The following is a 17,954-nucleotide window of genomic DNA, read 5'->3' as shown; positions in this document are numbered from 1 at the left end:
GAGGGGTAATACTACATAAACTGAGAACGCATTGTAGCTGTTAACACGTGCCAGGCAATCGATTCTAGTCTGCAGCCGTTAAATACAAAGGGAGTAGATTTTTACCGCATTAATTTGGATGAAATAAATCACATCTTCATGTATCAGTCTCACGAGGTAGGTACCTAGTGACACGAGGCGATTGATCTGTGGACCTTAAAATGGCGATGCATTTCATCTTCACTGTGCTAGTGGCAAAACTGATGTCCAAAATATTTCGACGATTAACCATAACTGCATTGGGAGTTGCCAGTTAAATATACAAGTCGATTGCTCACACAAAATCGTGAAGATTCATACATTGAAATGTCTCAAAATGAATATTCTATCACATATGGACCTTTGAGCTTGAGAGAAACTTCATACGCTTATTGAACAATCATTCCATTAGTTATAATCAAGGATAATGAGGAAGTGGTATGACATAAACTATTTTCTCAAGGATTTACAAGTCTTCGGTGACTTAGTCCTCCATATCCATTTCCTCGTCTATTCCAGCCGCCCCATCTTCGTCCTCAGCATCACTGACGTCATCGTCACTGGTGATGTCACCGTCTGAACCCTCTTCGTCAGCACCGGCGAGCTGCATTTGTTTGTTCTTCGAGATGATCTTGGTGACGACTCCAGTTTGACGCTCCCACGCGCTGTACAAATGCACGCGAAACTCTGCGTTCTTGTAGCCCAGCAGCCTCTGCAACACAAAAATGTTGGTAACACGGCGTTCTTGTAGCCTAGCAGTCTCTGCAAACAGAAATGTTGGTAACACGGCGTTCTTGTAGCCTAGCAGTCTCTGCAATCCTACAAAGCCCGGAGGCACACTGAGCTACACCTCATAGAAACACTGTATTTGTAGTGCTGGGCAGCGAATTAGCTCCTATGTAATTACTGGAAGAACTCTCCCCCCGCCCCCCTTTCATGAAGTGTCGTGAACGTACAAATCAACGTACAGAGATGGTAATGGTACCGTTGGATAGGCCAGAATGTCAGCTTTAAGATGAGACTAAACACGTAACTGCAACACAACTCAAGTAGACACTATATTTAAAGAGCTCAGCAGCTAATTAGTTCCTATCTAATCACGAAGAACTCACCCACCCGCCCCCCTTTCATGAAATGTCGTGAAATCATAAATCAACGTACAGATATGGCAGTGGTACCGTTGGATAGGGCAGAATGTCAGCTTTAAAATGAGTATAAAAAACGAAAAAGTGAAAATTTTCAATTTTAGGGTAGACGCTCCCCTTAAATAAGACACCAAAAATCTAAAATTGACTGGGGCCATACTGTATGTCTTGAAGCACCTTGTCAATTGATTTTTTTTACCATCTCCAGAAATAGTTTATCTCAGTTCCCCATACATTTTTCCCCATTATCAGAGGTGAATTTGTGTTATAGGAGAGAAAACATTTTCAAAAACAACTTCGAAAGAATGTTAAGACCTGTACCACAGTGCAGGTCTTGATAGCAATGCCGTGCTTCAACTCTAATGTACACAATGCATATCTTGATGCAAAATGACTACGTGTGTGGATGCTAAGCCCTAGGACTTAGATACTAAGGCCTAGGCATGAGAGTAATACCTAGATTTGGACGCCAGTGCCTGGGGCGGGTGCCAGGGAGTAGGTATTCATTGTCCAGAAGTGGCCGCCAGTCCTGAACTAAGAGCAATATCAAGGTCCTGAAGAAGACCTACCAGGAGCGTGGCCTGGTGGGCAGTGAGCCGCTTGCCCTTTGTACAGACGGTGAAGGGGATGAGGAGTTCAGGCACACCGCATCCGGCGTTTTGGACCTTGAGGCGCGTCACGAGCCCCAGCTTGCGCAGGAAAGGCTCTTGGTTGTGCGTGAAGCCCTCCAGCACGCCAGGCTGCAGCGTCAGTGACATGGGCGCCAGGTTGCTGGGCCGCGAGTGCACCGCCACGCGGTGACTGTTGAAGAACCTGCACAACGTGTGATGTGTCAGCTCTTGCCTGTGTTTGGTGCTATATTAAAGTACCTAGCTTGCCAGATATTAAAAGTGTTACTTTTGCTAATTTCCAATGAGGGCATTATGTGTGTAATTAAAATTTTAATTTTGAGTTGTTATTTCTTATCATTTTTAAAACTTGAAGTAATAATGTGTTGTGTGCTGTGGACACAATTAAAAAAGTCTACATATGCAATTTCATTGAGAGTAAGACTATGGTATACCAGTTATGAAAGCTTCATTTGCAAGTATTTTTAACAATCTTGAGCAGTCTAGCAGTAGCATTTAATTCTACACTTGACATTCTTGCGTGGCTGCATAGATAACCAATACAGCACAAATGAATGGAAGAAGTAAGCACAATAAAATGAATAAAATCAACAGAACAGATTTATGTGAAACATTTAAGCAAGTTGACAATAAAAATGTCTGTCAGAACTAGAAACTGTTATGACTTTGAACACAAGTGTCAGGCATGTTTGTTTGGGACATTACAAATTATATACACAGAACTTAGTTATAATACATAAAAGACTTGTGCTTTTGTATGGCCCGAGAGGCAGCCAAATATCCATTAAAACAATGAAAAGTTCTCACCAAGAAACAGTAGGAGACATATAATAACAACTCGCTCAATAATACCGCCCACCTTATACAATAACAACTCACTCAATAATACCGTACACCTTATACAATAACAACTCACTCAATAATACCGTCCACCTTATACAATAACAACTCACTCAATAATACCGTCCACCTTATACAATAACAACTAACTCAATAATATCCTCAAGCTTTTCATTGGTAAACAATATGCCTCGCTGGCCAATAAGCTGTGCAGACACCTGGTGGAGGTTCTCATCAATTTCTTCTTCAGGAGTTCTGCCGAGGGCGATCTGTAGAACTCTGTTCTTTCCTAAGAAAAATCTGCACAGAATTGTTGTGTTTTAGAGCATCATTTTATTATGCAAAAAAAAAGTAATTAACAGACAACTTGAAGTAAATTTGGAGACATGAAGGCTAAAAGTTCATAGCACAATGTACAAAGATATCTATGAATAATTTGTAATAATTGAAAATGTTATTTTCATTTCATCCCAGAAATATGAAATTCATCAGGAAACAGTGAGAATGTTGAATGAGATGGCAACCTCCTTTAATGATGAGCAAATAATAGACATAGCCTTCATAATATTTAACTTGATTACTATATATATTTTTAAACTTTTATGTGGAAATTTCAATCCTAGTAATGCAAGCTCTTATTCAGTTAATGCTGTATAAGTTATAAATAGTTTACAGGATGCAAACTTGTTATTCATTTACCACAAATCCTTTTCATATGAGAAGTACTTTATATAGATACCCTTTCATTAATCACTAGGTTCATAGTAAATATTTTTACTTTATTGATTTTTAATCATGAGCTGAAGAAGTAGTTGCTTACTTGCTTTTCCTGTACTTCTTTCTCAAGTCTTGTATTAGGTCTGTACGAGGATTGATAAACCTGAAGACAATCATACGGTCATAGTGTTGTATTTGCTCTCTTAGTTTGTCAGCCAACTCTTGCTTCCACTGGACTGTCTTCTTTTGATTGACGGTGAAGCTATCTGCAGAAAATAAAATGTGACAAAGGAGGATAGAAAATTAAGGTTGTTGGTTGATAAAGTTTCTTCAAATAATGATTAATGAATATTTGAATATTATTTATTGATATTTTGATCAGGTATTTACATTTGCTGCTATAATATATTGAACCAGGATTTTCTAACTGCTAAATGAGGCCTGCACAGAATACATCAAAATCATGCAGGTTAGTAGCCATGTCATAAACTTGTGTATATGTGTACTTAAAATAAAAATGATTTTAATCACACTAACAAGCAGGTTGTCCATAACAAGGGCAACATGGTAATCTGCATACAAAACAATAGACATCAAGCATGGTAAAAGTGGCTGCTAAGCAGAAATTTGCTTGAATTATATACACCCTTTCGACAACCATGACATCATAAGATCAAGCCATTGTTTCACTGAATATGGCTATATTTTCTCAACATAGGACATAGGTTAGATTAAAAAGAAGAATCAAAGCAAATTTGCATAACTTTGAAGGAAAATGACTAGAGTATTGAGTATTAATATACCATACTACAGTCAAAAAATAAGCACTACAAAAGGGTATTCTTATGCATCACATCATAGCTTCTCATGAACAATAGGTATTTAGTGAAAAACAAATTAAAATTTAATCTGGAGCTCCACTATATGCAGGGTGCATACTGGTATTCAGAAAAAAATTTCATGACTTTTCCATGACCTGGTTCTAATAATCTTTGAATGTTAACTGAAAAGAGAGTAGTTGGTGCAGCAGAACCAAACTTTACCAGAACATGTACAAGATGTGTATCAAACCTACACATCCACTTGTATAGTTATTTGATCTTATAATATTATTATGGATCCATTTTTCTCCGCTGGTTCCAACTGGAACTGCTTGGCATTAATGGGTTAACACACGCAGCACAGAAAAACACTTCCTTTTGTCTTCATTTATTTGCAAATTCCATAACTTTCGCAAACCTGAAATGCAATCCCATGACTTTCCAGGCCTGGGAAGTGAAAAATCAAATTTCACGACTTTCCAGGTTTTCCATGACCAGTATGCACCCTGTATACATGAAAGTACTTCATAATTAAATTCTGAGCATCATATATCCATAAAATAGCATATCATAACTGTAGTCTTAGCATTGCACTCTAGACCCCACTGACAATGCCTGGGGTTATTAATTTCTTTTATTAATTTTCAGTGAACAAATTAGTATACATAAATAATCATCAAAGTATATTGTGCAAAATTGGAAATAAAAAAATTTGACTTTTAACCAATATACATATTTATGATTTCAGTAACAAGTAGGAATTTTCAAATCTTGTTGCAGCAAACCATTCTGCAATATTAGGTAGGAGCCACCCGTGAGAGACAAAAACACCTGTGCTTAATGGGGGCGTCTACCATCCAGAAAAACTTCCATATTTACTAACAGATCTTTCTGAAACTTCACACATATATGTAAAACCAAAATACAAGCAGATTTTGTTTGTATGATTTTTTGGAAAATCAATAGAAAATGGACAAAAAAAAAAGCACTTTAAGAATCTCCCCCTACAGTTTTCAAGCCACAGCATTGAAAGATATACCGTCAAACGGGGTAAAAAGGGACGGTTTTGAGCGTTTTTTGTTAATAACTTCTTACCATGAAACATTTCAGAAACAAGTTTAGGCTCATTTTTTATGTTTAGTTTAGGCCATGGACATGCCATTGAGCATTAACAAGAACCTTGTCCACTGCAAGCTTCATATCAGCAGCTATGTAGCATTTCTTCTGTATCTGTAAGCTTACAGGATGGTTTGTAATTTTGCACAATTTTAATCGAGTCTAGTGATTTCACAATAACAAAAAAGATCATGAAAAACATACCTGAAACAGAAAATAATGTTTTAGTGACAACCATCATATGTTTTGAAGAAATAAATCATAGTTTAGGTCAATTACTTTTCATTCTATGATGCCTTTGCACAATTCTATATATAGATTATATGTACAATTTTGTGACGACCGATGATGCACTAATTTTTCGATAAGTGAATTTTTTTCCCTTTTTGCAGAATTGGCTGCCATTTTTTTTTTTTTGAATGAGGTAGGCAAATTCTGTCGATTACTTTTTCAAGCCGACACCTGGGTGCAACTTTTATGTAAGTAAAATTTTTCAATACGGTAAATATTTTTTTTGCTCCAGACCTTAGCAGAGGTACTTTTTCAAAATCGCACTTTTCACACTATTTTCAGCAATTTTTTAGAGATAGTAAATGTTTGATTTCTTGACTAGCTTTATACATAATAGATAGTAAAAATGTTGAAGTTTATGCCACTATTTTTAGTTTTGCAATATTTTGATTAGTTTAGCTGCTACAACATTTCTACGAAATGTGGGACGCGCATCCATATTTACCCTGCCCGCCCCTTTTTACCTCGTTTGATGGTACCATTTGATTTGTAATGACCATACCAATTGAGTAACAAAGCCTGATTTTTTTTTATTTTTCCCTTAGTTTTTTACTTTTTTTACACACCTTTTCCTGTTTTCTTTTAATTTGCTTCAGATTTTCACCCCTCCCCCCATTTTGGATCCAAACTATACACAAATCTAAAAAAAGGCTTTGTTACTCGATAGGTATGGTCCAAAGAGAGACAGTGCAAGTCACCCAGTGAGAACATAGAAAAATTTGTCAAAGTTGATAGTTGACCTTGCTCTACCAAATAGTGATAAACTGTTTGTGTAGAACAGTAGAAAGAATATTATGGTTTGAGACTTTGAAATAAGTCTGTGAATATATTAGGAATCCTTTAAGTATACTTGTATTTGCTGATTTCAAGTGGTAAATAAATTAATAGATGATTAAGATAAGAGATGGTTTTAGACACATAAAAACTAATTCTGACATAGCTTGGAATTAGACACACACAGCTCATTCCAAGCTGTGTGCAAAAATCAAAATTTTCTTAATTAAAAACCTAATAGCTCTTAATTAAAAGCCCAATTAAGTAGTGTTCAATATTCAATAGTGTTCTAATTCCGAGCTGTGTTGTATTCCAATACAGCTCACACAGCAATCGGAATTCAAACACAAGAGGTTAGAATTACGAATTAGTAGAGTTTGAAGCGCGGCCGGAATTAGTCTCACAAAATGCCTAATTTAGTCACACACAGCGTCAGAATATATGGATTTGGTAGGTTTGCATTCTACAGGCTTTTAAATAAATATGGCAACAGTTTGTGACGATTCATTGTTGCTGATGCATAGTGCGGTGTTTTGAGAGTAACGTAAAGCAAACAGAACTCGAGTTGCGCATACGGTGATTTTTTATAGCCATTCATTTTTTGCTACGTCCTTAATGTGTCGGAATATACCGCGTTTACCCTAGTGTTTTGGCAATAGTATGGTGCGCAATAGTATGACGTCACTATTTCAACCATCGATGAATGCGTGGAACTAAGACAAAGCTTAATACAAAGGAAAAGAGTTAAGAAGTGTCAGAATTACCCACAATGTTGGAATATACCACGTTTACCCTAGTACTAGAATTATTATAGTTCTCCTTATTAACTACATCTGTCGCTTGCAGGCTGGAATTCTAAAATTCGTGGTTTACATAAAAAAAGCGTTCCGCCTTGAAAAAAAACGTTCCAGGGAACTAGAAACAGGTTTGCAGGCCGTCAGAAATCGGCTTCGCTTATGGTAGCTATGATCGTATGAATGTCAAGTCAGGCAACACAGAGAAGGTCCCATGCAAGATTGTTAATTGCGTTTGTCACTCACAGATGAGCAAGAGGGATGGATCTACAGAAGGAAATACTATTTACTCCCAACATAATAGTTTCAAATTAAATATAAATATTACCTATTCATTACCTCAGCTTTCAAATTGAGGAGAAACTCATCGGCAGTTGGAGAAACTTCTCGAAGAAAAGGCAATGCATACCGTCAACCGGGGCAACTCGGGACTGGCGGGGTCACTCGGGACGCACCTCCGACACGGCATAAAACTGTTATAGTAGCGAAACTAATTGGAATATTGCAAAACTAAATATAGTGGCGTAAACGTCAACATTTTTCATATCTATGTAGTATAAAGGCAGTCGAAAAATACGACATTTACTAGCTTTGAAAAATTCCTGAAAAAAATGGTGTAAAACGCTGTTTTGAAAAGTTACTTCTGCTAAGGTCTGTAGCAAAAAAAATATTCGCCGTACTAAAAAATTTTACTTACATAAAAGTTGCACCCAGGTGTCGGCTTGAAAACGTAATTGGCAGATTTTGCCTATCTCATTCCAAAAAAAATGGCGGCCATTTCCGCACGGCGGGGCTACTTGGGCCACCCCCCGGGGCTAGTCGGGACACCTCCAAAAACGCATTTATGGTAGAACCTCAGTTAGCAAAAGCTCCAATTATGAAAAAAATTGATTAAAAACAAAGAATATTGATCACATTTTCCTTGCTCAGCAAAAAAAATTTCACTTATCGAAAAATTAGTGCATCATCAGTCATCACAAAATTGTGCATAGCATGTCATGTATAGAATTGTGCACCAGGCATCATAGAATGAAAAGTAATTGACCGAATTGCCCCGTCGAACGGGGCAATTCGGGACACTGGGAATAAAACTTCATTTTAAAACACTTGAAGCATGCAGAGCATACTCATCCATTACTAACAGTACTCTGAAGTCCTCCTCTTTCATTGTAGATGATGTAGAGGTAGAATAAATGACATTTTCTGTGATTTTTACTTGTTTTTCCTTTATTGATATGATATTGCCATATACATTAATTACCGTATTATTGATGTGACATTATCTTATTATCTGTGACGTTGCACACGTTCTAGCGATGATTGGATCCCTGTGACAGTACATTGGACGCGTTCAAGCGTTGATTGGATTCTTGTGACTGTTACGTTGGACGCGTTCGAGCGTTGATTGGATTCTTGTTACTGTGATGATGCAAGCGCTGTTTTTTTTTCAATGAAACAGCTGTGGCATCATGCAGAGACTCTTCAGTGATGCTGATGGACTGAAAGTGGAAGTGTGCTGGACATTCCAGATTTTAGGGTCCTGCACTCCTGCTTTCCGATTTGCTATGTTTACCAGTTAATATATTACACCTCTGGAATTCCACACTGGTTGCTTGCATTCCTTCAGATTTTCAACTATTTTCTAAATAGTTGGCTAACAATTGGCAAATATCTGGAACCTATACTGCAGATTGCAGAAGTTGAAAATTGTGTGAAATGACATGTTAGATGTTTCAGATGTTTAGTCACATTACTAGAGCCTTGATATTTCAGTAAAAAATAGGACTTTTCCGGCCATGTACGGCAAGATCTTCTGAAGGCATACATTTTTCTGCTGATGCGTTGCCAAAGATCTTGCTATATTCACCCACTCTCTGCACCCTTGCTCCCAGCCATCACTGTGCAAAGAGTGAATGAATATTGCAAGATCTTTGGCGATGCTTCAGTAGCAAAATTTACACTCTCAGAAGATCTTGCTGACACATTTAAATTGTAATTCTTGCATTTAATATATTTGTCAGTCTTCGGCCAACTATTTAGAAAAAAAGGAAGGTTTCTGGTACGTTGGATGGATCAGGATGCAGTAAAGCTTGTCCGGAAATCAGTTGCGATGAGTTCCCGCCAAAAAATGTAAACAAAATGTAGTTGCAGTCACATTAGAGCGATTAGACTGCATCATCACAGGCATGGAATATATCTACTTGGCAAGCCGTGACTGAATTTTTTGAGCCATGATTTTATGGATTTGCCAGCCGTGATTCCATTTCTTTGAGCCTTGATTCCATTTCACCGAGCCGTGAATTCCATATCTTGGCCATGAAAAGCCATTTATGAGACGCAAATTTATTTACAAAGTCCATGCACGTGTTATCCCAAATCTCTAATTTTACCCTAAAACACTTCAACAGAAACAATAAAATTTTTCTTCACTGTAAGTTGAGCACGTGATAATGCAGTCTGACCGCTTTGACATGACCGCAACTATGCGTGATCTTCAACAAAACGTTTAGTTGATTTGTTTACACTTTACATTACGATGTTTATGTTTTTTCTACAGGATATTTTGGTGGGAATGGTAGAGCAATGCAGATTGTGCAAGTTCAAAATATTATGAAATGACATGGTTGCAAAGTGCAAACTGCGATTTTCCAATCAAACAAAAATTTATGACATTTGAGCCGTGAGATTTCATGCCTACTGAAATTATATGATATTAGAGCCGCGATATTTCAGACAAAAATAGGACTTTTCCAGCCCTGCATCATCACATGTTCAGTCTATCAGTACAATCGGGCTGTTTTTAAGGTAAAATTAGTTATTTGGGGTAACACGTGCATGCAACCTTGTAAATAAGTTCGTGACTTGTAAATAGTTTTCCATTACTCAGCGTAAATGGCTTTTCATTAAAAATTACCCGGCAACGCATTTTGAAAATGGTCGCCGGCCAGGTTTCATAAAGTGGCAAGAGTCGTTGAAATTTCAACGACTTTTTGTAAAGTTAACGACCATTTTTTGGTCATTACAACTCCAAACCTGGATTAATATTTATTTTTTATATTTCAACGACTATGAATAATCTAATACACGATATTTTTTAAAAAATAATACACTGACTGCTATCACTCACACATTTTTTTGGTTTCAGATGCCAGTCACGCCACCGCTGGAAACAGAAAGGTACAAGGCAGCATCTGCCGATTATCAGTAACAAGTTTACAAAATTCTGGTTCTGTCTGTCATATGTGTTCAAGCTTGAAAGAATAATCTGACGGATGGCGCTGGTTGTTAACTTTTTTTCAAGTTGAAACTTGACTACAATAAAATTATCTGTGTGCCGCTTCTGTAACCTTCATACCATTCGTACAAATGGAGGTAGTTTTTGCACAAATGGCAAAATTAATCGCACAATTATGACCAATATCAACCGATCACAACAATATTCAGAGAAAATTTTAAACTATTACATTCGTAACATGCTGACTGTATGTAGCAGGTAATAAATTTCTAGACCTCAAACTTGAAGGCTTTAACTTGATGTTCTATTCAAAATTTATTCCTTCCCTATAGTTTATAGCTCTTCTCATATAAATGTCTAAAGATCAGCCATATAACTTGAAAATACAGCGGTAATCGGAAAAAATATTGCGATCTTAACACATGCAAAAAAGCTTTAGTGAGTTTGTGTTCTACGTCTTGGACAAATTTACGACCGGACCTGCGGCCGGTCTCGCGACTGCAGGACTCCAAACATAGAAAAACCTAGCCAATCAACAAAAACCTTGCAGGTTAGGTCCAGTTAGGAACAGGTTCCATTAAAAACACCAAAAAAAACTAGAAAACATATAAAAACGCTAAGAAAACCTTTCCAGCCGCGGGTCCAGCCGTAAATTTGTCCGAGACCTCCATATTCTTGAGTTTATTAAGATTTGTTGAGTAATTTGGAAGAATTTGTTGGCCACAGGAAATTCTTGCATGTATTGCTGTGTGACATGTGATTGGAGTCAAAATTATAAAATTTGTCGCAAGCTAAACACACCAGAATAATTATTTCATTGCATGCACAAATTTTCATTGAAATATGATCAGTAGATGCGATAAAATAGATCTGGTCACTACAACCATGCCACATTACCTGCTGCAAAAATGTTCGAAGTGTCATTTTGCTAGAAGGAAAGCACTAGCAAATGCTTTTAAATGATCAGTAAAAAGCTACTAAGTGCAATTTTTTTTTCAACCAGATAAGTATCGAGATCACAAAACCATGTTGACCAAACCAAATAAAGCAGCACCAGCATTGGAAAGAAATGTATTGTTTTGATATATGATTGAACAGGGAAGTCATAAATTAATTCGTTCATTCATTATTAAAAATAAAGATTTAATTTTACTGTATATATCAAGTTCTGTTTACATGGAAATCGTTTTCAAATATTTCTAACGCAACGATCGATTAATTCATGTATTTACTTTTCCAAAAATTTTCAACCTGTAGATCAAGGCAACATTTGCAATTTATTTCATCGCCATCATCGGAAGATGCAAACCCGTTCGATGCGACATGCTTAGCTTTGGATATGTGATTTTGAATTGGATGTTCATTGTAACTTTAATTGTGCAAGAACCCAAGAAGTGCTACTGGTTATGAAATTAAAATAAAAATTTTTAATTTTGTTATAGTAACTGTTGCTGATAAGTTGATAACTGGTCAGTCTGGACCACAACTGGGACCCTAAACTAAAGTTAACTAAACTTCTTGACTAAAGAAAGCCCTTTTAATAGCCAAAGAAGTTTATCGTGGCTTGTTATACATTGCACAAGCTTCATTTGCCTTTTCTGTGCTTCTTTTTAATTTCAAGTATTGCCGATTACTCTAACATATTGGAATGTGCTGCATTGATGTCTTTTATTTTATTGTCAGGTGCAGCTGACAATGCTGAAAATGAATAAATTCGATGCAATCTGCATAGGATAAAGTTGAAAATGAAACAAAATTAATATCTTAGTTTTTGTATTTAAAAATGAGTTCGCCATTCCAAGAAAGCTGTGCCCTCCGTATTTTAGGGATAGCTTGTGTTTGATTACGCGCAATATTTACGTATCACAGAAGCGGTCAGACATCAGTGTTCAGGAGTATAGAAGGCACGGTGCCTGGGGTGAAGAAATTAAACCATTAATGCATTATACGTGTGATTTGTTGCATATTAAGAATCCAATGTACAAAAACTTGAGGTTATCTACTAATATTCTTATTAAGGATGATTTTTTTCATTGTTAAGTGACCTGTGACCAAACTAGCTACTAAGAAACCTAGGTACCAACCAACGACTGGAAAACCTACCGACCATTTGCGAACCAACGACTGGAAAACCTACCGACCAACGAGTGGCATGTGGATTTTCAATGACTAGATGACCCCTGAGATGCTATTACAACGACTCTTATGCCGCACTATGAAACCTGGGTCGCCAGTCGGCAATGCTTTGGGCTTAAAAACCCATATATTGGCGACGCTGCTTCCACCTTCTGCACCCTGGCTTCCAGGAAACATACAAATTATACTTTAAAAAAAAGTGCCCAAAATTAGTTGATTTTGGAGACACAATTTAATACAGGAAAAAATTCATAGCTTTCTCACATTTATTTGTACCTTATTCACTAATCCAGACAAGAATAATGGGCAGATTTTTTAGAATACCGCGGGTGAAAAGAGGCTCTTCAAGGGTGAAGTTGGAAAATCGCGGGTGCAATTTTCGTCCTCCCGGGTGCTTCTCGAAAATCGCGGGTGAGAATTTACTGTTCTCAGGCAATTTTACAAAATAGCGTGTGAACAGCTGCGACCTACCGCCTCTCAACTTCTCGCGCCGAACGAGAGGTGCCGCGCCATAGACCAGCAAATTACCTCAAATCAGCCCTGGAGCCAACATCAACCTTCTAAATGCTATTGATATAGTCATCTTGGCAGTGGCACCTAAGCAGCTGTACTCAATTGACCCATCGTACCTCACAAACTTTAAACCAACAATGCTTCAGCCCACAAGCTGCTATTCCACATAGTTAACGGTTGAAATGTCGTTCTCCAATAACTTTCAACCAACACCATCACCTCAAAGGATTGGATCGTCGGCAAGCATATGTATATGATACTCGTATGTTGGATGGTTCTACAGGCAATTAAGTTGAGAACACTGGTTGTCGAGTCGTTACTATAGAGTTCTTAAGAAATTAATGCAGTTGTAAAATAGATAATAAATACGATACAAAAGTCACTTGTTTTAATCATATAACATAAATAATCTTCAGAATACTTCAAGCCGGGTGGCCTTGCAGTTGTTAAAGCTCAAAGTACCAAAATTGGAGCAGACATGCGCGTGTTCGATACAGCTCTGCATGTGCGCCAGGGGAGCACAGCCGTGCACCACCAATTTTGTGCACCAATAAGCCCTGAATCGAACGCCTTGGATCTCTCCTGACATCCACCAATCAGCCGTGAACCACTCGGCTTTGTCTTCCTCCGGCCACGCATAGAACCTGCCGTGCACCACCAAGCTGCGGATCGAATCTGACTTCCGGGCATTGTTAAATTACGTAATTTTACGTTCACCGCATCTGAGGTTAGGCAGTGGTGGTCTTCGGCAGGCAACCCGTGCGCCAGTTTCTGGTCAGAATCAACAAGGAGCAATCAAGCAAAACTTGGAGCAGTAAGTTGCGCGTTCAAGACCGCAACAAGCTGAGAATGTTCTGCGTTGTTAAGAATAGGCGGCAGGCATATGGCCTCATAAATGCTGAAACTGTTATTTTTATTATTACCGTATTTCTTTTGTTTATTGTTAACATCTGAGCATACCGCCTTCAATTTGCTGGGCAGTATGTATCCAACTTGGTCAAATGGCTGCATATTCTTAAACATGTCCACGTATTCTTATTATCGTGTTCTAATAATATAAGTGTTCTGAAGGTTTTCCTGATATTTTTAATAATATAAGTGTTCTGAAGGTATTCCTAATATTTTTAATAATATAAGTGTACACGTATTCCATATATTGTATTCCTAATATTCTTAATAATATGAGTGTCCCCGCATTCTTATTATCGTATTACTAATATTCTTAATAATATAAGTGTCCACGTACGGTATTAAAGTATTGTATTCCTAATATTCCTTATAATATAAGAGTCCACTTATTCTAATTATTGTACCGTAAAATGGGGTAACTTAGACCGGCGGGGTAACGTAGACCACTTTTAGGTTTTTTAACAAAAACCCCCACAACTCAAAAACTATTTGACATAGAAAAATTTTGTCAATGGGCATTAAAGGCCTAATACTGAGGCTACATAACACAATAGAAAGATTTAAAAAGTTTGCATATCTAATGGGTTAAAAAATTAAAAATGTGACCCACGAAAAAAAAGCTATTATTCAAAGCCTGTCAGAGTACCCCCTCCAATTTTTTCATTTTTTTGGTTAAATAACTCCAGGTTTTGATGCATTGTAGTAGAACTCTTCTAGTTACATATGCAAATGACAAATTTTAGGAAAGTGTCATAGTTTGCAAATGGGGGGCGCCGCCCCCAAATGGAGTAACTTAGACCACATAATGTCAGCCCTGACGGGGTAACATAGATCCAATGCTCATCTTTGTCCCCAGGCCTATGTTTTGTACATGGAGAAATAATAAAACCATCTAATCCTTGAACTTGTACACCTCCCTATTATCCTACAATTACGGAAGCTATCTACCAACCAATTCAATAGACTATTGAATTTGTCAGTAATTGTGTAAAAAATATAATAATTAAAATCGACGCAAATACCTATGGTAATAGGTAAAGCGAATACGTACCGTAATTAAAGTAATGAATTAGAACCATTTGGAACTTGATTGTTCAAATTTATTGCCGAACATTTCCTTTCTTTACCTTATTACCTAAACGAACAATTTTGATGATGATTTTTTTTCAGCTGTGGAACCCAGCATGAAGAAGGTGGTCCCACGATGATCAATGAAAGGAAATCAAGTCGTGATACGTTGCCGTCTGATGAAATCATCTGCCTACTTGGGTCATGGGTCAAATCTTAAACTTACTTCAGTAGAAAATTTCTTCTTATTAATAAATGAAATTAAGTTTGTCTAAACAAATACAATATACACAATGGAGTAGTCAATATTAATCAAACGTTTTTCAAAGGATTTCTGAATTAATTTTCATTTTCAAACAGATGTACTAAATCAATTTTGACATGTATCGCTCCACTCATGATCACTGAGACAAATGCGTGGGTCTGGATGACCCACTTTGATGAGTCAACCGTGTCTGAATGTCAATCCACCAATTAAATTTCAGGCATGACTCTCTTGTGGCATCAAATCTCTTTTGAAGCCACCCGTAGCACGGATACGTAGCTAGCATCTGGGCGTCAGAGCAACCTATTGCCACGTGTGAGTCATACCTGAAATTTAAAGGGCCCGAAATAGGTCAGTATTATCCACAAATGGGGCAAGTGAGTCAAAAAAGTGCATCGCTATTTGGACGCAGTTCACTCATCAAAGTGGGTCATCCAGACCACCCATTTCTCTTGGTGAAGCATTCACTGTAGGTGTGTTATGAAAGGCTTTGTAAATGATTTAAAGATAGATAATGGCATCTAATATATTAAAACACATGCCAAATTAAATAAAGTTATTCTATTACCCCATCTGTTAACAATGAGTACCAAACAAAATATTGTTTTTTATTGTTGGCACTCCAAGTATGAACGCGTTCAAGAACAGACTAGATAAAGCTATGGAAAAATATATGTTCAGATTTGAAATGCCTAGCTCCTTATCGAACCCGGTGGAAGTCTAGTAGCTACTTCAAACTATCATCAGTCATGAAAAGATCTGGTCAAATGACACAAGTTTAGATCTATGAACAAGGCACAAAAGGAAAAGAATCGGCAACAGTCCACATCAGGCCTACACTTCAGCGCCGACATCACTATGTTATTTTATTACCTTACTTATGATATGTAATACCAAAAACATTTTTTCTTCACCCTTGATGAGTTTCGTCATTATAATCGGTACTCATGCTTTTCATATGAATAATACTCTAAGTTGTCAAATTGTCAACACTCTATGCAATTGCTTAGCATTTACTTGCACAATTATTCGCTTAGCATCCACCCGCACAGCTCGTATAATGAATATTTCCATAAGCCCTCTGCAAGTTTTAAGGTTACATGTTAATGCTATGTAATGTATTAATACTGCCGGCACTAAACTGATTAACCTAAAGTATGTAACCATGCAACCGTAAAACTCGGGGAAGGTTAAAGGGAATAGATTGACAATAGTCTTAGGCATATAGTTCCGTTATTATGAATGTTGCGCATCGTTACGTGATTTATTAAGTGATTTGTATGTAATGTGCCCTAATCTTCATCAATCGAACAAAACCGGTTTGACTGGGGTTATAACTCGGTTACAGCTCATTGTGTGAGCTTTGAAATAGTTTCAATCACGATGAAGAGGATGAATGAGTTAGTTTTTGGAGATTGAGGAATATTGCACAGCATTCTATGGTATTATGAATTGTTATTATTATCAATGATCAGCTGAGCACAGGCTCGGCATTGACAAATCTATATGAATAACTTCATGCCAAGGCCAACACGTTATTGTCTGACTGATGTTACTATACTCTAAAAGAAGGGCCAAATAATATCCATTGATTTTCACTCACATATGAATTACTGCATAGGAAAGTGTTATAGACCACGACTTTTATAGATTATTATTTGAATAGCAAAAATTGCCAATCTCATGGGAGATAAATGAGAATAATGAACAGTAACCCAGAGGCTACAGTTCTGATTACCTGGACGTACTTGGCCAGAGAAGTGCGGGTTCGATCCCAGCTCTGTGCACCATGTGTAATTAACACGATAATAATTTAAATAAGCGTTAGTCGTTATGCATTAATTCTGTTAACCGTATTATTTTTATCAATTAAAATGTAAATTGTGTATGTATTAATTATATAAAATTATGTAAGGAGTGACATTCGGATCTAATATGTACATGGATTGTCCAATGTGTTTAATCAAAATTTGTATGATAAGTCGATCAGCAAGACGCATTTTTACTAATTATAGAAATTTTGAATCGAATAAATTTGTTTTATGTATTGTATTGGCTTATAAAACTGAAAGTGAATATTGATGTCTCTGGTTTTCTGACACAACCACTAGCTGAACATGATTGATGTCCAAACAACGTGCAAAGACAATGTTAAATGTTAGCACGTTTGTCATGAGATCAATTTCAAAAACATAATTCTTAGCATGGATTTTTAATGTTCTGATTTATGCTTTCTTGAAATTCGTAACTCGCTACTGAAGGGTTTGATGTAGCTGCTCGCATGTCCGCAATCCGCATTATGAGAGACGTTAAGTGTAGTGAGTGACTTTATCTGTGAAACTGTAAGAGAAGGTAGGGTAAACGCGGTATATTCCAACATCATAGGTTATTCCGTCACTTCTCTAGTTTTTCCTTTATATTAAGCTTTGTTTTAGTTCCATGCCTTCATTGATGGTTGAAATGGTGACGTCATACATTTGCAAGTCAAAATACTGCAAAAAGACTAGGTCTTGGCCATCTAGTGGGAAAATATTGAGATCCGAAGAGAGACAATGCATGCCACCTGGTGAGATCATCGAAAAATGTGTCAAATTTGACAGTTGACCTTGCTCTACCAAATAGTGAATAACTGTTTTTATAGGAAGAATATTATGGTTTGAGACTTTTAAATACGTCTGTGAAT

The 17,954-nt window shown here is 37.0% G+C and overlaps 1 protein-coding gene across 1 annotated transcript in view; it reads right to left on the bottom strand.

The window, feature by feature from the left end:
- Positions 1-457: 457 nt before the first annotated feature.
- LOC108682103 (mRNA turnover protein 4 homolog) overlaps positions 458-17,954 on the bottom strand; it is a 20,466-nt gene continuing 2,969 nt past the window's right edge. The window contains exons 2-5 of the mRNA XM_018171212.2: positions 3,453-3,615; positions 2,783-2,932; positions 1,733-1,976; positions 458-730 (exon numbers count right to left, since the gene is read on the bottom strand). Of these exons, the coding sequence (XP_018026701.1) occupies positions 503-730; positions 1,733-1,976; positions 2,783-2,932; positions 3,453-3,615 (785 nt within the window). The 3' untranslated portion in view covers positions 458-502. The remainder of the gene's footprint in view (positions 731-1,732; positions 1,977-2,782; positions 2,933-3,452; positions 3,616-17,954) is intronic.

Source organism: Hyalella azteca, unplaced genomic scaffold (genome assembly GCF_000764305.2).
Source record: "Hyalella azteca isolate HAZT.00-mixed unplaced genomic scaffold, Hazt_2.0.2 contig13234, whole genome shotgun sequence".
Lineage (NCBI taxonomy): Eukaryota > Metazoa > Arthropoda > Malacostraca > Amphipoda > Hyalellidae > Hyalella > Hyalella azteca.
Note: the sequence above shows the minus strand (reverse complement) of the source record. Positions and strands in the feature narration are given on the sequence as shown.